General features: G+C 37.2%; 1 protein-coding gene across 1 annotated transcript in view; it reads left to right on the plus strand.

Annotated features, from left to right (window-relative positions):
- Positions 1–17,501, plus strand: part of ACAD11 (acyl-CoA dehydrogenase family member 11) — a 94,098-nt gene that overhangs the window by 13,085 nt on the left and 63,512 nt on the right. Inside the window, exons 5-7 of the mRNA XM_045503622.1 lie at positions 90–254; positions 15,421–15,562; positions 15,925–16,046. Coding sequence (XP_045359578.1) covers positions 90–254; positions 15,421–15,562; positions 15,925–16,046 — 429 coding nt within the window. The remainder of the gene's footprint in view (positions 1–89; positions 255–15,420; positions 15,563–15,924; positions 16,047–17,501) is intronic.

Here is a 17,501-nt window from a genome sequence, read left to right on the forward strand (position 1 = left end):
ACCAAATTTGATATGATTGAATTTTGTTTAAATTTAGAACCTAAGTTCTATGTTTAACTTTACAATTTTTCTTATTTATATATCTTTAGATATCAACCTGGATAGAGCAATATAAAGCTGCAGCTCATCAGGACATCCTTGCCATGAACCAGCTATCTCACTGGCTAATGAAAAACTTGCCAGATAATGACAATGAAGAAAATTTGATTCATGGAGACTACAAACCAGATAACATAGTTTTCCACCCTACAGAGGTATTTAAGCTGTATTTATAATAAATTAATTAGGTCTTAGCACTTTTGACTTGGGACACAAGTACTAGCTAGATATTCCCCTCAGGGCTCCAATGGAGCCCAACCCAACCCAACCTCACTCTTCCTCTTTGGTACTGTCTTTACCACTCAATACTTTCAGGAATGAGTCCTACAGATTTTATGGCATAGGTAACTGCCTACCTTTAAGGCCAAGTGCAATCCTCAGGGTATCTGACTTACTGCTTAAAGAGGATTTGGGAACTTACATGCATGTCACTGTTTTCTTCAGAAAAGTTTTTCATCTACAACAAGTATTTAGCTTACCCATATTCTTGCTCTTTTGGTTCACCTTCAGTTCCCTTTTCTTATCTCATGAAGAATTTTTTTTTCTTTTTAATTTTTTTTTTTTCAACGTTTATTTATTTTTGGGACAGAGAGAGACAGAGCATGAACGGGGGAGGGGCAGAGAGAGAGGGAGACACAGAATCGGAAACAGGCTCCAGGCTCTGAGCCATCAGCCCAGAGCCCGACGCGGGGCTCGAACTCACGGACCGCGAGATCGTGACCTGGCTGAAGTCGGACACTTAACCGACTGCGCCACCCAGGCGCCCCTCTCATGAAGAATTTTTAATGTGACTATTATAAGCTCAGAGAGGACAGAATTCCAAACGCCTCTTTTGACGGTTTGAAAGAATTGTATGAGCTTAACGTGACCTTGCTCTGTGTAAATGTACACAGTGTCATCTTTATAAAAGGTTCAAACAAGTAAAAACTATAACCTCCCTCCACTGAGCACAGACTGTGAAGTCTGGGATTGGAGGAATATGGTGGGAGCGAGGAAACCATCTCAGTCCTCCTCATTACCTGTATGCCATTGGACAAGATATTAATTCTGACATTAATGTGAAAGATTTATAGTTTCCTGAATCCTACTTGTTAAAAAGAGTTTTTTCTGGGTTCATTAATTTTCTCAGATGCTGAGATGTTTTAGGGCAGTAAGAACTGCTCTGAATTCGCGTGCTAAGCTTCTGGGTTTCATGTTCTTTCCATACAGGAAGAGGACAGGAGAAAAATAGCATTGTAAATTACATTGCTGTCATAATTCAGAGTAGTACTGTATCAAGTAAGAATTCAAATATAGCATAAAGACATGAGCACATTCACCAGCAAGACAGAAAACATAGGAAAGTAAATTTTGATATTAAAATTATGTGTATGTAATTATAAATGTGTATGCGTAGACTTTTGTTAATGGCACTGATGAATTCTGAAATAACTTTGTTAAATATAGATTAGGAAAATTAAAGAGTGCTAATTAATCGCTTGGAAAAAATTAAAAAAAAAATTTTTTAATGTTTATTTATATTTGAGAAAGAGAAAGAGAGACAGGGCGTGAGTGGGGGAGGGGCAGAGAGAGAGGGAGACACAGATTCCGAAGCAGGTTCCAGGCTCTGAGTTGTGAGCACAGAGCCTGACGTGGGGCTCAAACCCACGAACCGTGAGATCATGACCTGAGCCCAAGTTGGTTTCTTAACCACCTGAGCCACCCAGGTGCCCCATAACCTACAAAAAATTTTAAAGCTTATACATTTAAACCTAGCAGGATCAGGCCTGTATTTGATCTGTACCATAGAAGTGTCTAATATTTTAAGAGCCTATCTTTGAATAAGTCAGGGTTTTCTATGGGTTGTGTAACCATGTACTTTCTACTCATTGCTTAAGCAAGGAAGGAAAAATTCAGACCTAGATCTCTTGAATTTTGTGTCACCTACCAAGATGTTTAAATTTAGGATTAATCATAATACGCTGAAAATAATGGCAAAAACACTAAGTACCAAATGGTTACTCCCTTTTAATTTTTAATCTCCTATTAGAAAACCACTTCTTCTTTTTTTTTTTTAAATATATGAAATTTATTGTCAAATTGGTTTCCATACAACACCCAGTGCTCATCCCAACAGGTGCCCTCCTCAATACCCATCACCCATCCTCCCCTCCCTCCCACCCCCCATCATCCCTCAGTTTGTTCTCAGTTTTTAAGAGTCTCTTATGCTTTGGCTGTCTCCCACTCTAACCTCTTTTTTTTTTTTTTTTTCCTTCCCCTCCCCATGGGTTCCTGTTAAGTTTCTCAGGATCCACATAAGCGTGAACACATATGGTATCTGTCTTTCTCTGTATGGCTTATTTCACTTAGCATAACACTCTCCAGTTCCATCCATGTTGCTACAAAGGGCCATATTTCATTCTTTCTCATTGCCACGTAGTACTCCATTGTGTATATAAACCACAATTTCTTTATCCATTCATCAGTTGATGGACATTTAGGCTCTTTCCATAATTTGGCTATTGTTGAGAGTGCTGCTATAAACATTGGGGTACAAGTGCCCGTATGCTGATGTATCCCTTGGGTAAATTCCTAGCAGTGCTACTGCTGGGTCATAGGGTAGATCTATTTTTAATTTTTTGAGGAATCTCCACACTATTTTCCAGAGCGGCTGCACCAGTTTGCATTCCCACCAACAGTGTAAGAGGGTTCCCGTTTCTCCACATCCTCGCCAGCATCTATAGTCTCCTGATTTGTTCATTTTGGCCACTCTGACTGGCGTGAGGTGATATCTGAGTGTGGTTTTGATTTGTATTTCCCTGATGAGGAGCGACGTTGAGCATCTTTTCATGTGCCTGTTGGCCATCCGGATGTCTTCTTTAGAGAAGTGTCTATTCATGTTTTCTGCCCATTTCTTCACTGGATTATTTGTTTTTCGGGTGTGGAGTTTGGTGAGCTCTTTAGAGATTTTGGATACTAGCCCTTTGTCCGATATGTCATTTGCAAATATCTTTTCCCATTCCGTTGGTTGCCTTTTAGTTTTGTTGATTGTGTCCTTTGCTGTGCAGAAGTTTTTTATCTTCATGAGGTCCCAATAGTTCATTTTTGCTTTTAATTCCCTTGCCTTTGGGGATGTGTCAAGTAAGAAATTGCTACGGCTGAGGTCAGAGAGGTCTTTTCCTGTTTTCTCCTCTAGGGTTTTGATGGTTTCCTGTCTCACATTCAGGTCCTTTATCCATTTTGAGTTTATTTTTGTGAATGGTGTGAGAAAGTGGTCTAGTTTCAACCTTCTGCATGTTGCTGTCCAGTTCTCCCAGCACCATTTGTTAAAGAGACTGTCTTTTTTCCATTGGATGTTCTTTCCTGCTTTGTCAAAGATGAGTTGGCCATACGTTTGTGGGTCTAGTTCTGGGGTTTCTATTCTATTCCATTGTCTATGTGTCTGTTTTTGTGCCAATACCATGCTGTCTTGATGATGACAGCTTTGTAGTAGAGGCTAAAGTCTGGGATTGTGATGCCTCCTACTTTGGTCTTCTTTTTCAAAATTACTTTGGCTATTCGGGGCCTTTTGTGGTTCCATATGAATTTTAGGATTGCTTGTTCTAGTTTCGAGAAGAATGCTGGTGCAATTTTGATTGGGATTGCATTGAATGTGTAGATAGCTTTGGGTAGTATTGACATTTTGACAATATTTATTCTTGAAAACCACTTCTTATAGGATTAAAGTTGTCAAACAGGTGTCAACTTCCTTTAGATAAGCAGAATATTCAATAGTTCTTCCAACTATTTTTTAAAAAAGAAACAACTTTTAGAGGCACAGCATGAAGCTATTTCTCTGCAATACCAATTTGTGACATGTATCTTTATCTTTTATTAGAGTTATATGGTATCTAATAAAATTTCTTCTACTTTATACCCAAAATCTCATAATTATTAGTTAAATTTAATCAATTCTGCCTCCTATTTAAATATTGTAGCTAATTTTTTTTTTTTCAACGTTTATTTATTTTTGGGACAGAGAGAGACAGAGCATGAACGGGGGAGGGGCAGAGAGAGAGGGAGACACAGAATCGGAAACAGGCTCCAGGCTCTGAGCCATCAGCCCAGAGCCTGACGCGGGGCTCGAACTCCCGGACCGCGAGATCGTGACCTGGCTGAAGTCGGACGCTTAACCGACTGCGCCACCCAGGCGCCCCATGTAGCTAATTTTTTTATGGAAGTAACATATGGTTGGCAGAGTACAAGTCAACTAGCATTTATTCATTACCAACTATTTGCTCTGAAAGATGGAGTTGGAAAGGAAGTACAGCTCTTAATGAGGTCAAAACACAACTGGAGAGAAAAATATATAACAGCAGAGAACAATATATATCCAAGTGCTAAAGTATGTCCTACAAAATGAACTGTAAGAGCAGTCAGAGGGAAAGATACACTGTGCTGGCATTGAAAGCTGTGAAGTAGCTTAATAGTTTATCTTTTCCACCTCATTTTTTATTTTTATTTACTTATTTTTTAATGCCCTTCTTATTTATTTTCTTAAGTGAACTCTACCCCCAGTGTGGGGCTTGAACTCATGATTCCAAGATCAAGAGTTACATGCTTTACCCACTGAGCCAGCCCGGCACCCCTCCACCTCGCTTTTTTAGATTTCATAAGTAAATGGGAAAATATTAGATATGCTTTTTTTGTGAAGGCACTCCACAAATCAGAAAATCAATCCTTGGACTATAGCGAGCTGAATATGTGTATATATGTGCTCACCTGTATATATTCCTAACACTATGATTGAAGGCTTTTTATTTTTTTTCTTTGAGGATAAGGATTATGTCTTAATTTTTTTTTATCTTCGTCTCTAGAGTCTATATGGATACTCAATAAATGGGGACATGCTACTCTATTACCTCCTTTAAAGCAATGACTGTAGCATTTATGAAGCAGGTGTTTATGTTTCTGTATCAATCTAAGTTGAAAGAATTGACTTTAATCAATCACTATTTCTATATCCTATGTTTCTGCTTAATTTTTATTCTCTGACAGTGTGACCTTAAAGTAAATAATTTAACCTCTCTTTGTGCTTCAGTTTTTATTTTAATTTGTTTTTATTGATGCCTAATTGATATTTAACATTATATTATTTTAGGTGTACAATATAATGATTTGATACTTGCATATACTATGAAACATTCGCCACAATAAGTATTGTTTCTCCCTTCACCATATGTAGTCACATAACATACAATATAATGCTGTTGACTCTAGACTCTAGTACATTGTATCCTCATGACTTACTTATTTTATGGGGAAGTTTGTACCTCTTAACCCCTTCTCCCATTTCACACCATATACCTCCTTACCTCTGGCAACTATGAGTCTCCTCTCTGCATGTTATGTATGAGTTTGGTTATATTTGTTTTGCTTGTTCGTTGGTTTTGTTTTTTTAGATTCCACATATAAGTGAAATCATATGGTATTTGTCTTCCTTTGTCTAACTCACTTCACTTAGCATTATACCCTCAAAGTCCATTCATGTTGTCACAAATGGCAAGCTTTCATTCTTTTTTATGGCTGAATAGCATTCCAATGTGTGTGTGTGTGTGTGTGTGTGTGTGTGTATCTCACATCTTTTTCCATTCACTAATGGATGCTTTTGTTGTTTTACTATCTTTGGTATTGTGAATAATACTGCAGTGAACGTAGGGGTGCATATATCTTTTCTAATTAACGTCTACATTTTCTTCATATAAATATACAGAAGGAGAGTTGCTGGATCATGTGGTAGTTCTCTTTTCTTTTGAGGAAATTTCATACTGTTTTTCATAGTGGCTGCATCGATCTACATTCCCACCAGTGATGCACAAAGGTTCCCTTTTTTCCATATCCTCACTAGCACTTGCTATTTCCCATCTTTTTGAAAATAGCCATTATGACAGGTGAGAGATGATATCTCATTGTGGTTTTGATTTGTATTTCCCTGATGATTAGTGTTGTTGAGCATTTTTTTCATGTGACTGTTGGCCATTTGTATGCCTTCTTTGGAAAAGTGTCTATTTAGATCTTCTGCCTATCATTTAATCAGATTTTGAATTATTGAATTCAATTATTGAATCAGAATATTGAATTATATGAGTTCTTTATCTATTTTGGCTATTAACCCCTTATGAATATATGACTTGCAGATATCTCATTCAGGAGGTTGCCTTTTTATTTTATTGAGTTTCCTTTCAATTTTATTTTATTTAGTTTATTGAGTTTCCTTTCAGTAAAGGAGGTTTGTAGAGGTTTGTAGAGCTGTGTAGAGGTTTTTAGTCTGATGTAGTTCCATTTGTTTATTTTTGCATTTGTTGCCTTTGCCTGGAATCAGTTACATATATGTATACATATATGTATATATATACTGCCAAGAGCAGCGTCAAGTAGCCTACTGCCTATGTTTTCTTCCAGGAATTTTGTGGTTTCTGGTCTTATATTCAAGTCTTTAATCCAGTTTGATTTAATTTATGTATGGTGAAAGATAGAGGTTCAGTTTCATTCTTTTGCATGTGGCTGTCCAATTTTCCCAATACCATTTATTAAAGAGATTGTCTTTTCCCCATTGTATATTCTTGCCTCCTTTGTCACAAATTAATTGACCATATGTGGGTGGGGTTTTTTCCTGGGCTCTTTATTCTGTTTGATTTACCTTTATGTCTATTTTATGCCAATACTGTTTTGATTATTATAGCATTGTAATTGAAATCAGGAAGCATAATGCTTCCAGCTTTATTCTTTCTCAAGGTGGCTTTGGTTATATGGGATCTCATGTGCTTCCATACAAATTTTAAGATTCTTTGTTCTATTTCTGTGGAAAATTCTACTGGAATTTTGATAGGAATTGCACTGAATCTATAGATTGCTTTGGATAATATGGATATTTTAATAATATTCTTCAATCTATGAGCATGGGATATCTTTCCATTTGTTTGTGTGTTCTTCAGTTTTTTTCATCAGTGTTGTATAGTTTTCGTTATACAGATCTTTTACCTGCTTGGTTAAACTTAGTCCTAGGTATTTTATTCTTTTTGGTGCAGTTGTAAGTGGAACTGTTTTCTTAATTTCTCTTTCTGATAGTTTGTGGTTACAGCATAAAAACACAACAGTGTTGTATGTTGATTATGTATCCAGCAACTTTACTGAATTTGTTTATTGTAATACTTTTTTTGGTGGAGTCTTGTAGAATTCTCTATGTGTAGAATCAAATTGTCCAAAAATGGTGACAGTTTCACTTCTTCCTTTCCAATTTAGATGCATTTTAATTTCTGTTTCTCACGTAATTGCTCTGGACTTCCAATACTATGTTGAATGAAAGTATCAAGAGTGGGCATTCATGTCTTGTTCCTGATTGTTAGAGGGAAAGTTTTCAGCTTTTTACCATTGAGTATGTTTGCCGTGGGCTTATCATGTATGGGCCTTTTTAGGTTGAGGTACATTCACTATAATAGCTTTGTTGAGAGTTTTTATCATAAATGGGTATTGAATTTTGTCAAATGTTTTTTCCACATCTACTTAGATGATCACATGATTGTTAGCCTTCATTTTCTTAATGTGGTATGTAACATTGATTTATTTGCACATGTTGAAACATCCTTGCATCCCTGGAATAAATTCCACTTCATCATGTTGTATGATCTTTTCAATGTATTGTTGAATTTGTTTGCTAATATTTTGTTGAAGATCTTTGCATCTATGTTCATCGGGGATATTGGCCTGTAATTTTCTGTTTTTCTGGTGTCTTGCCTATCTCTGGTATCGAGGTAATGCTGGCTTATAAAATGAGTTTGGAAGCATTCCATTCTCTTCAGTTTTTTGGAAGAGTTTGAGAAGGATAGATATTCAATCTTAGTAAAAGTTGGATAGAATTCACCAGTAAATCTGTCTGGTCCTGGACTCCTGCATCTGCAACTCTGTTTCCTTCCCTAAGTTAGGGAGATTTTCAGTCATTATTTCTTCAAATAAGTTTTCTGTTCCTTTCTCTCTCTCTCTTCTCTTGGACCCCTATAACACAAATGTCATTCCACTTGATGTTTCATAGGTCCCTTAAACTATTGTCACTGTTTAAATTTTTTTTCTTTTTGCTGTTAGATTTTGGTGAGTTTCACTCCCCTATTTTCTAGGTCACTGATCCTTTCTTCAGCTTCATCTAGTCTGTTGTTGAACCCCTCTTGTGTATCTTTCAGTTCTGTAGCTGCATTCTTCAGCTTTCTAATTTCTGTTCGGTACTTCCTTATATTTTCAATCTCTTTGTTGAAGCTCTTGCTGTGTTCATCCACTCTTCTGAAATCGGTAAGCATCTTTATGACCATTACTTTGAACTCTTTATCAGGTAAATTATTTATCTCCATTTCATTAAGATTTTTTCTGGAGTTTTATCTTGTTCTTTTGTTTGGCACCTATTCCCTTTACCTCATTTTGCTTGATTCTTTGTCTTTGTTTCTATGTATTAAGCACAACAGCTATCTCTCCCAGTCTTAAAGGAGAGGTCACAGGAAGGTAGAATGTATTTCAATCTGCTCTCTGTGCAGTCCCCTGAGGGTGGTAGCCTGCCAAGGACTGTCTCTCTGATCATTTCAGCCCCCATGGGGCCCAGAAATGCAAACCCCCTGGCCACCAGAGCCAGGCACTCAAGAGGTATCCCTTCTGTGGACAGCATACACCTGCCAACTTTGGTGGGGCCATAGGGAGGGATGGGTCAGGACAGTACCATCCATTGGATTTACTGGGGTGAGGCCTCAAGGGAGCACCCAGCTGGGTAGCCTATTTGCTGGGGTCAGTGAGGCAGAGCCATGTGGTAGTGCAGGGCCAGGGCAAGCAGCACTAGCAAGATAGAGAATGCAAAAATGGCACCTGCAATCATCTTTATCCCCAGAGAGAGTTCGAATAGACCCCTGCCACTCCCACAGATGATTTAAGATTAGCCAGTAAATCTTTTCATATATGATCTAAGTTCTTTCCAACCTGCTGCTTTTGTGCTGGGACCCAAGATGGGTAAGTCTGTGCATGAGCCCTTTAAGAGTGGAGTCTCTATTTCCTAGAGCCTTTTGGTTCTTCTGGTGTTTTGGTTTTCAAAGCCAGACATTTTGGAGGCTCATCTCCCTGGTGCAGTTCCCAAGGATGGGAATACCTCATATGGGGCTTGAACCCCACACTCCTCAGGGATATAGTCCCTATTTGTGGGATCCTCCTGCTGTGGATTGCCACACTGGAGTGTGGGGTTTTGGTGAGACTACATCTCTACCTCTCCTACCCATCTTGATGTACCCCCCCCCTTTTTTTAATATTTTAAGTTATCTCCACACCCAACATGGGGCTCAAACTCACAACCCCAAGATCAAGAGTTGCATGCTCCACTGACTGAGCCAACCAGGTGCCCTTGATGTAGCCTTTTTATCCTTTATTGTGGAGGAGCTGTTGAGCTAGTTTTCAGGTCTTTTTCAGAGACAGTTGTTCTGTATGGAGCTGAAGATATGGTGTTTGTGGAAGAGTTGAGTTCAAGGTCTTCCTATGCTACTATTTGAACCACTCACTTATTTTAATTTTTTATTTTAAAATAATTATGGACTCACAAGAAGTTGTAAAATGAGTACAGAGGGGTCTTGTATACCTGTCATCCAAATTTCCCAAATGGATCTCACACAACTGTAGTATATTTCAAAGCCAGGGAATTGACATTGTGTGCCTTTTAAGTTGGATAAAGAAATACCAACATTTCAGGGTTGCTAGGAAGCTAAAATGAAATAATCAGTTTGGAGCAAGTAGCTAGTACCTGGCATAGCTGTGCTCAACTTGTTTCAATTCTCTTTTTCTTTTCCATTTTTTTCCTCTCTATTTCTCTATTTTACTTTTCTAAAATTGCCTATCAAGCTCTATTCTTCATAAAACTAGTAAGGTAAAAGTAAGTATTTCATAATATGTACTAAAACTTAAGAGTGGTTGTAGGGAATCAAATTATAGGAGACTTATAAGTTGTACTTTTCTGTAATGTGTAAGGTTTGAGGTTTTGTCATTTTGTGTTTTTTCCAAAGAATAGCATGTTTTAATTTAGTCATCAGAAAACATAAGAAAGAAGACAAAAACAAATCTAAATGATAAACCTTCCAGGAATGTGTGTGGTAAGCCAGTAAAGGATTACTAAAAAGGGTATGGCAAAACCAAAGCTTATTACTCAGTTTTGCAATCCCTATTTTCCATTTACTTATATGTAAAGTATTTGAAGCATGTTTGAGCGAGTATTTCAGTAGTACAACGTGCTTACTGCAATGTTTAAAAGAAATCCAGTTTTCCTGAAAAATACTGTTAATTTTTTTTGAGAGAGAGAGAGAAAGAGTGCAAGCAGGGGAAAGATGCAGAGGGAGTAGAGAGTATGCTAAGCAGGCTCCACGCTCAATGCAGAGCCCAACACAGGGCTTAAACCCACTACCCTGGGATCATGACCTGAGCTGAAATCAAGAGTCAGATGTTCAACCACCTGAGCCACCCAGGTGCCCCCTTGTTAATTTTTTAAATAAGATCTTACCTATTTGGCAGAGAAATGTTTAAGGAGTTTAGTGTGCATTTCAACTTGAAAAACAAGTATATTTAACTAAAAACAGATAAAACTTTTCATCTGTATTCATTAATTAGTAGTCAGATATATTTCAGATAACATGTATGCTGGTTCTTCTGAAATCCTCTATCTTAAAGCCTTCTATATATTAATTTATGAAGAAAAAAGGTTGATATGCAAACATAACTTGTATTTAAATGGCTTTTTCTTCTTAATTTTCTCCATTATCTCTTAAATGTTAGTGTAGTTGAGGAGAGGCATAGTTATAAAATTTAATTTTATTGCTAGAAAAGATGTGGCATTTGGGTTTTTTTCAACCCCTTTACATTACAGATATTTTAAAAATACTCTTTAGTAAGTGCTCAGTGGTAGTAAACCTAGGTTTTGAACTCAGGCCTATAGCCTTGCAATGTTGTATAATTTTTTCTACATCATACTGCTTTTCCCCCCTGTTGGAATTGGTCAACTTCATTAGTATAGAAATTGAAACCCCTTGGGTTGCCTGGGTGGCGCAGTCTGTTGGACATCTGACTTCAGCTCAGGTCATGATCTCGTGGTCTGTGAGTTCGAGCCCCGCATCGGGCTCTGTGCTGACAGCTCAGAGCCTGGAGCCTGCTTCGGATTCTGTGTCTCCCTCTCTCTCTGCCCCTCCCCCACTCACACTCTGTCTCTGTCTCTGTCTCTCTCTCTCCCTCAAAAGTAAAGATTAAAAAAAAATTAAAAAAGAAATTGAAACCCCTTGTCTTTGACCACACCCTCTTTACCCTCTATTTCTCTCTCTCTCTTTTTTAATCTTTAATTTTTTTTTAACATTTATTTATTTTTGAGAGACAGAGCACAAACAAAGGAGAGGGGGAAACACAGAATCTGAAGCAGGCTCCAAGCTCTGAGCTGTCAGCACAGAGCCCAAAGTGGGGCTCGAACTCAAAAACTGTGAGATCATGAGCTGAAGTCGGATGCTTAACCGACTGAGCCACCCAGGTGCCTCTGCCTCTCTCTCTCTCTCTCTCTCTCTCTCTCTCTCTCTCTCTCTCTCTCTTCTCTCTCTCTCTCTCTCTTTAAAAGAGAGAGAAAGCACATGAGTGGGGAGAGGGACAGAGGGAGAGAGAGAATCTTAAGCAGGCTTCATGCTTGACATGACCCTGGGACCGTGAGCTGCGCCCAAATCCAGAGTCAGACACTGAACTGACTGAGCCACCCAGGCACCCCTCTTATTTCTTTATACCTCCCCAAGATGCTACAAATTTGATTGCTCGCTCTTTAGAATCCATGAACCCCTTATGACTCTATTTGACTTCTTATCCTGCCTGGCCCATGTGGGCATGGATCAGTTATTTCAAAAACTATTTTCTTTATTATCAATTGAATTAATCTTTGACTGTGGATATATACAAGTAATATAAGAGTTATAAAGTTTCCTGACCTTATATTTTTTTAATCTTCCAGATTCTTCTCACCTCTTGACTTTATAATAGTCTCTAACCCTAATCTTGGGTCATTTTATTTTTGCTTCAGAATAAAGTCATGAATCACGTTAACAGAATCTGGGACATATGTATGTTGCTTAATTTCATCTAGGCTGTAACCTCATCTTTTCATAAAATCTATGACTTTTATACATTTTTTTTTCAGATCTTTTCTGTTCTTTGCAAACTATGAAGTTGCTTTTCTCATTTAGATTCCCACTCTCAGTGTATGGTCTTGCCTTCTGCTTAGTTCATTTTTGTCCTTGTAGTCACTTTCTGGCACAAGCTGCTTTCTGGGGATCACAGGCCCCTTGAAGTCCTCTTTACATCGTTGAAGACATTTTAGCACTCTATAGTCTTTCTTTTTTTTTTTTTTAATTTATTTATATATTTTGAGAGACAGTGCACATGTGAGTTGGGGAGGGGCAGAGATAGAGAGAGAGAGAGAGAGAATTCCAAGCTGGCTCTGCACTGCCAGCATAGAGTCCAGTGTGGGGCTCTAACTCAAAAACCATGAGATCATGACCTGAGCCAAAATCAAGAATCAGTCACTTAACAGACCAAGCCACCCAGGAGCCCCAACAAATATCTGTTTCATGCAGGTTGATGGGTCAGATTTTTCTTAAGCTTCATTGCCAAGAAAAGTGGTCACTCTGAAGCAGCTGATTTATTTTTAATCTGTATACGCTGTAAACGTTTTGACTGGTCATGCTTCACACTTTATTTTGCCCATTGAAAACTTGAAGCAATATTTAACTGTCCACACTAACAAAATAACCTTACCTGTAGTTTCATCTTTTTATTTAAAATTCTATTAACATCTTCTTCCCTGCCTTCTTCATCTCCTGTGTGTAATGTTGGATCGCATGTATTTCTTTTGTTTTGAAAAGGTAATAAACACACACACAGATACACACATTTTAATAAAATCCAGTAGTACAGAAAGCACACTTGGAAAAATAAAACTCAGTGTAGAGGATAATCAGCAAAATGAAAAGGAATTTGTTGTGCTGAGGTTTCAGAAAAACTGTCAGAAGTCATTTTATTAATAAGTTCGTTAGCAGGAAGATGAACTAGTAAATGTTCATTTTAACCACTAGGACTTAGACTGAGTTTGTTACAGCTCTGTACACAAACAGGTGTAGATGGTGTTCTCATAAACTATTGCTGCTTTACGCTAATTGATAAAGTTTGATGAACCATCAACGTTTGTTACTAGCCATTGTTTCATAGCTTTGTGTAATTACCTAAAAATGTTTTAGATAAATTTAACTACAGAGAAGATTCCCAGGCTTCATTGAAAAAAAGGTAAACATTTATAGCATAAGCAAGTATCTCATCTCCTTTTCCTGGATGGTAAGAGCATAGAAACAAATAAATTAACGTAGAGAAAAATGCACCCAATCCTTTTTTTTTTGTTTTCTTAACAAATCTAGCTCATATAGTAATTTACAATACACTATAACCACAACAATAAAAGGTCTTATTAAGTCAAATCATGGAGGAGGGGGTAATCAAATTTTCCTTTAGTTATAATAGAAAATTTTTGAATGCCCACTATATGCCAGGCTCTGTACTTATTGAATATTGGCCACCTATTATGTGACAGTTACTTTGCTAGGAACTGGTAAACAAAACACCACATGCTACTTGCCCTCATTTAATCTGCCCACTAAGTCTATGCAAGAGGTATATTATGGCTGAGAAAATTTGAGGCTCAGAGAGGTTAACTAGATGGTTCAGAGTCACACAGTCATTCAATGGTGGAGGTATGATTTGAATATAGGTCTGTCTTATTCCAAAATTTGTGCCCTCCCACAAAGTTACAATATGAGTGTGCCAGAGGGGCAGGGGGAGTACAAGCACATACAAAGTCATATAAAGGCATGGAACCCAGTAACCTGCATTGCCTAGCTGAGCCTGCTGTTTTATCTGGCTTAGATAATCTTGTCTAGATGATTGGTGTAGCCTCCTCACTGGCCCCTCTATAGTCTATAGCAGCCAGAGTGACCCTTCTAAAATATGAACCCTATCATGTCACTCCTCTGTACAGAAACCTCCAGTGGAGGTTCCCCCCTCTATACCCTCATTCCTTTCCTCCTGCCTCCATACCTTGAAATAACCACAGCCATTGCCATTAGTTTGTTGTATATCCTTTCAACTTTGGGTATTGGTTTATAACCTTTTTATTTAAACAAAAATAGGATAAACTATATACATTCTACATATTCTGCAAATTGCTTTTTCTCTTATATTTACAGTTGAATAGCCTATGTTTTTTTTTTTAAGTTTGTTTATTTTGAGGGAGACAGAGACAACACAAGTGGGGTAGGGGCAGAGAGCAGGAGACAGAATCACAAGCAGGATCCACACTGTCAGCACAGAGCCCGACATGGAGTTTGAATTCATGAAATCGTGAGATCATGATCTGAACTGAAACCAAGAGTCAGACACTTAACTGACTGAGCCACCCAAGCACCCCCAAATAGCCTGTGTTACAAAGCAGAGTGAGGAAAGTTTTCTGTTTTATTGGTTCCAAATTACATGACTATTTTATGATACTGCCATATAATTGTGAATTTTATCTACATAAAACAAATAACATCTTTTAAACAATTATATTTTTGTATCTACAACATGAAATAACTCATTTTAAAAATTACTGTTGCCCTAAGAGTGTAATGTTTGTTGTGCAGAAAGATTTTTCACCAGAGCAAACTCTTTAACTATACATGACTTGGCATAGATGCTTGAATTATAAGTAATTATTACAGTTTCTTTAAGAAAAAATTTTTTGATGTTTGTTTATTTTTGAAAGAGTGTGAGTGGGGGAGGGGCAGAGACACAGAATCTGAATCAGGCTCCAGGCTCTGAGCTGTCAGTCCAGAGCCCGACGTGGGGCTCGAACTCGCAAACTGCAAGATGATGACCTGAGCCCAAGTCAGACGCTTAACTGACTGAGCCACTCAGACACCCCAGTAATTACTACAGTTTCTTCTTTACTGTAGTTAACTCTCAGTTGAGCAATTTCAACTGCTTTTGCCTCCACTCATTAGTAGAGATAGTAAGGGTATATAAAGTAAAATGTAGGAGAACTGAGGGCCAATAATGGAGCCAGAGGACTTGGCTCTACATGATCAAGACTAATGAGTTATTTGATAAATGCAATGTGCCATTGTAGGTAAAGACTGCAAACTATGGCCTCAGATTTGCTTTTGATGAAAAACAGGATTTCATTTATTTCCTTGTTTTAGTTTTGTATTAAATATGTTAAAACCTTTTCATTTTTAATTGCAGTCTCGAGTTATAGCTGTACTGGATTGGGAACTTTCAACCATTGGTCATCCTTTGTCAGACTTAGCTCATCTCTCCATGTTCTACTTTTGGCCAAGGACAGTTCCAATGCTAAATCAAAGTTTTTATTTTCAAGAAAACATAGGTATGAAACCATCATGTTGCCTAAATTGCTATTAATATAAAATTATATTTATTATTCTTCATAATTAAAAGGTAAGATTATATAGCAATTTTAGTTAAGAACTTTTAATTACTTTCTCGAAATGTTTCTAAATCATTTTGTTCTTGATTTTTCTGAACATAGCATTTCACTTTTAGCAATTTATGATAAAATATAGCCTTTTTATATACATCATTCTTTTTAGAAGTCAACATTCAGAACGTTTGTTATTCGGATTAATGGTTATTATATTCAGTTTTATACGCATATGCAATTTTATTACAGTTTGAAATATTCACCATGATATCTTTCATTAAATTTTACAGTATGTGCTATTTTTATAGGGATACCATCAATGGAAGAAATGATTTCAATATATTGCCGCTGCAGAGGAATTAATTCTGTTCTTCCTAACTGGAATTTCTTTATTGTCCTGGCATATTTTAAAATGGCTAGCATAGCACAGGTAATTCACTATTTTTAACCTGTGTTTCACTTTTATTTATTAATGTAATGTTCACAATATTTTCTGGTCTTCAGGAGTTTTATATTCTTTGTCCTTAGATCATTTTGCTTTTGATAATGACAAATACCAAATATGGTTGAATATGAATCCAGAATTTACAGAATAGGAACTTGGAAGGGAAAAAACCGAGTAGCAAAATGTGTTATCACTTTTGGGGGAGGGGAGGGGAGAAAGACATAAAGAGAAAAAGAGAAAGCCATGTGAAGATTCAGTATTACCTGAATATCCATTTTAAGAAAGAGCTAAAATTTTTTAATGATGTTTGCTTCAAATATAAAACCATTTATTTTTTTTTTTTTTCTAAATTTAAATTTTTTTTTTTTCAACGTTTATTTATTTTTGGGACAGAGAGAGACAGAGCATGAACGGGGGAGGGGCAGAGAGAGAGGGAGACACAGAATTGAAACCGGCTCCAGGCTCTGAGCCATCAGCCCAGAGCCTGACGCGGGGCTCGAACTCACAGACCGCGAGATCGTGACCTGGCTGAAGTCGGACGCTTAACCGACTGCGCCACCCAGGCGCCCCATAAAACCATTTATTAACAAGGGCCATGATAAAGAAAGAAATAATTTTTGCATGTCCCAAAGCCTCGCATAGTACCTAGAATATAGTTCACTCTTAATATATGTTTTTGAGAGATTAGATGAGTAAAATTTTCCATTTTCTAACAAGGTCATATTTATGTGATTAATTTTGAGAGGAAATTGAGCATACATTTAGTTTTTTATATTATGGCTTCATCTGAAATGTATTCGTATTTATACTGATTTAGTTTCCATGTGCTTTCAATCTCGGGAGTTTAAGAAACTGAGATGCTTTATCAGTGGCAAAGGGCTAGGGCTTGGTGGAATAAGTAAATAAGAGATTTCAGAAACAAAAAAGAATGGGAAAAGAATTAAGGTTTTTTTCCCCTTGTCTCCAGAGTCCATGCTATCCATGAACAACTGAAATGTCTTCTGGATATAGTTGTATTACATTTCATCCTGTGTTTTAGAATCATGTTAATCACGTTGATTGGATGGGTTTCTCAAAATAGGGATTATGGTATGTTTTTTATATTTGTCAGCTTCCACGAATAGGCTTTGAATTGAAAATGGATTTTCTTTTCAAACAAAAGTTTGACGTGGGTTATGTTGAAATTAATATGTATGTCATACATTATATGTGGTAACCTTAGAGATGATCATAAACATTCTATTCTAACTATAAAAATGAAATTGGAAATGATGGAAAAACTGTTAAGGTATATTATTGCATAAAGAATTACATGAAGAAATAAAACTAAGGAGATTCAGTTGATTGTGTTTGGGTGGAAGAAGCAAGGGAGAGGAGAGTGTGCTATGTTGAAAGCATAGAGCATGGAGAAGAGAGGCACCTGGGTGGCTCAGTTGGTTA

Source organism: Leopardus geoffroyi, chromosome C2, assembly GCF_018350155.1.
Source record: "Leopardus geoffroyi isolate Oge1 chromosome C2, O.geoffroyi_Oge1_pat1.0, whole genome shotgun sequence".
Taxonomy (NCBI): domain Eukaryota; kingdom Metazoa; phylum Chordata; class Mammalia; order Carnivora; family Felidae; genus Leopardus; species Leopardus geoffroyi.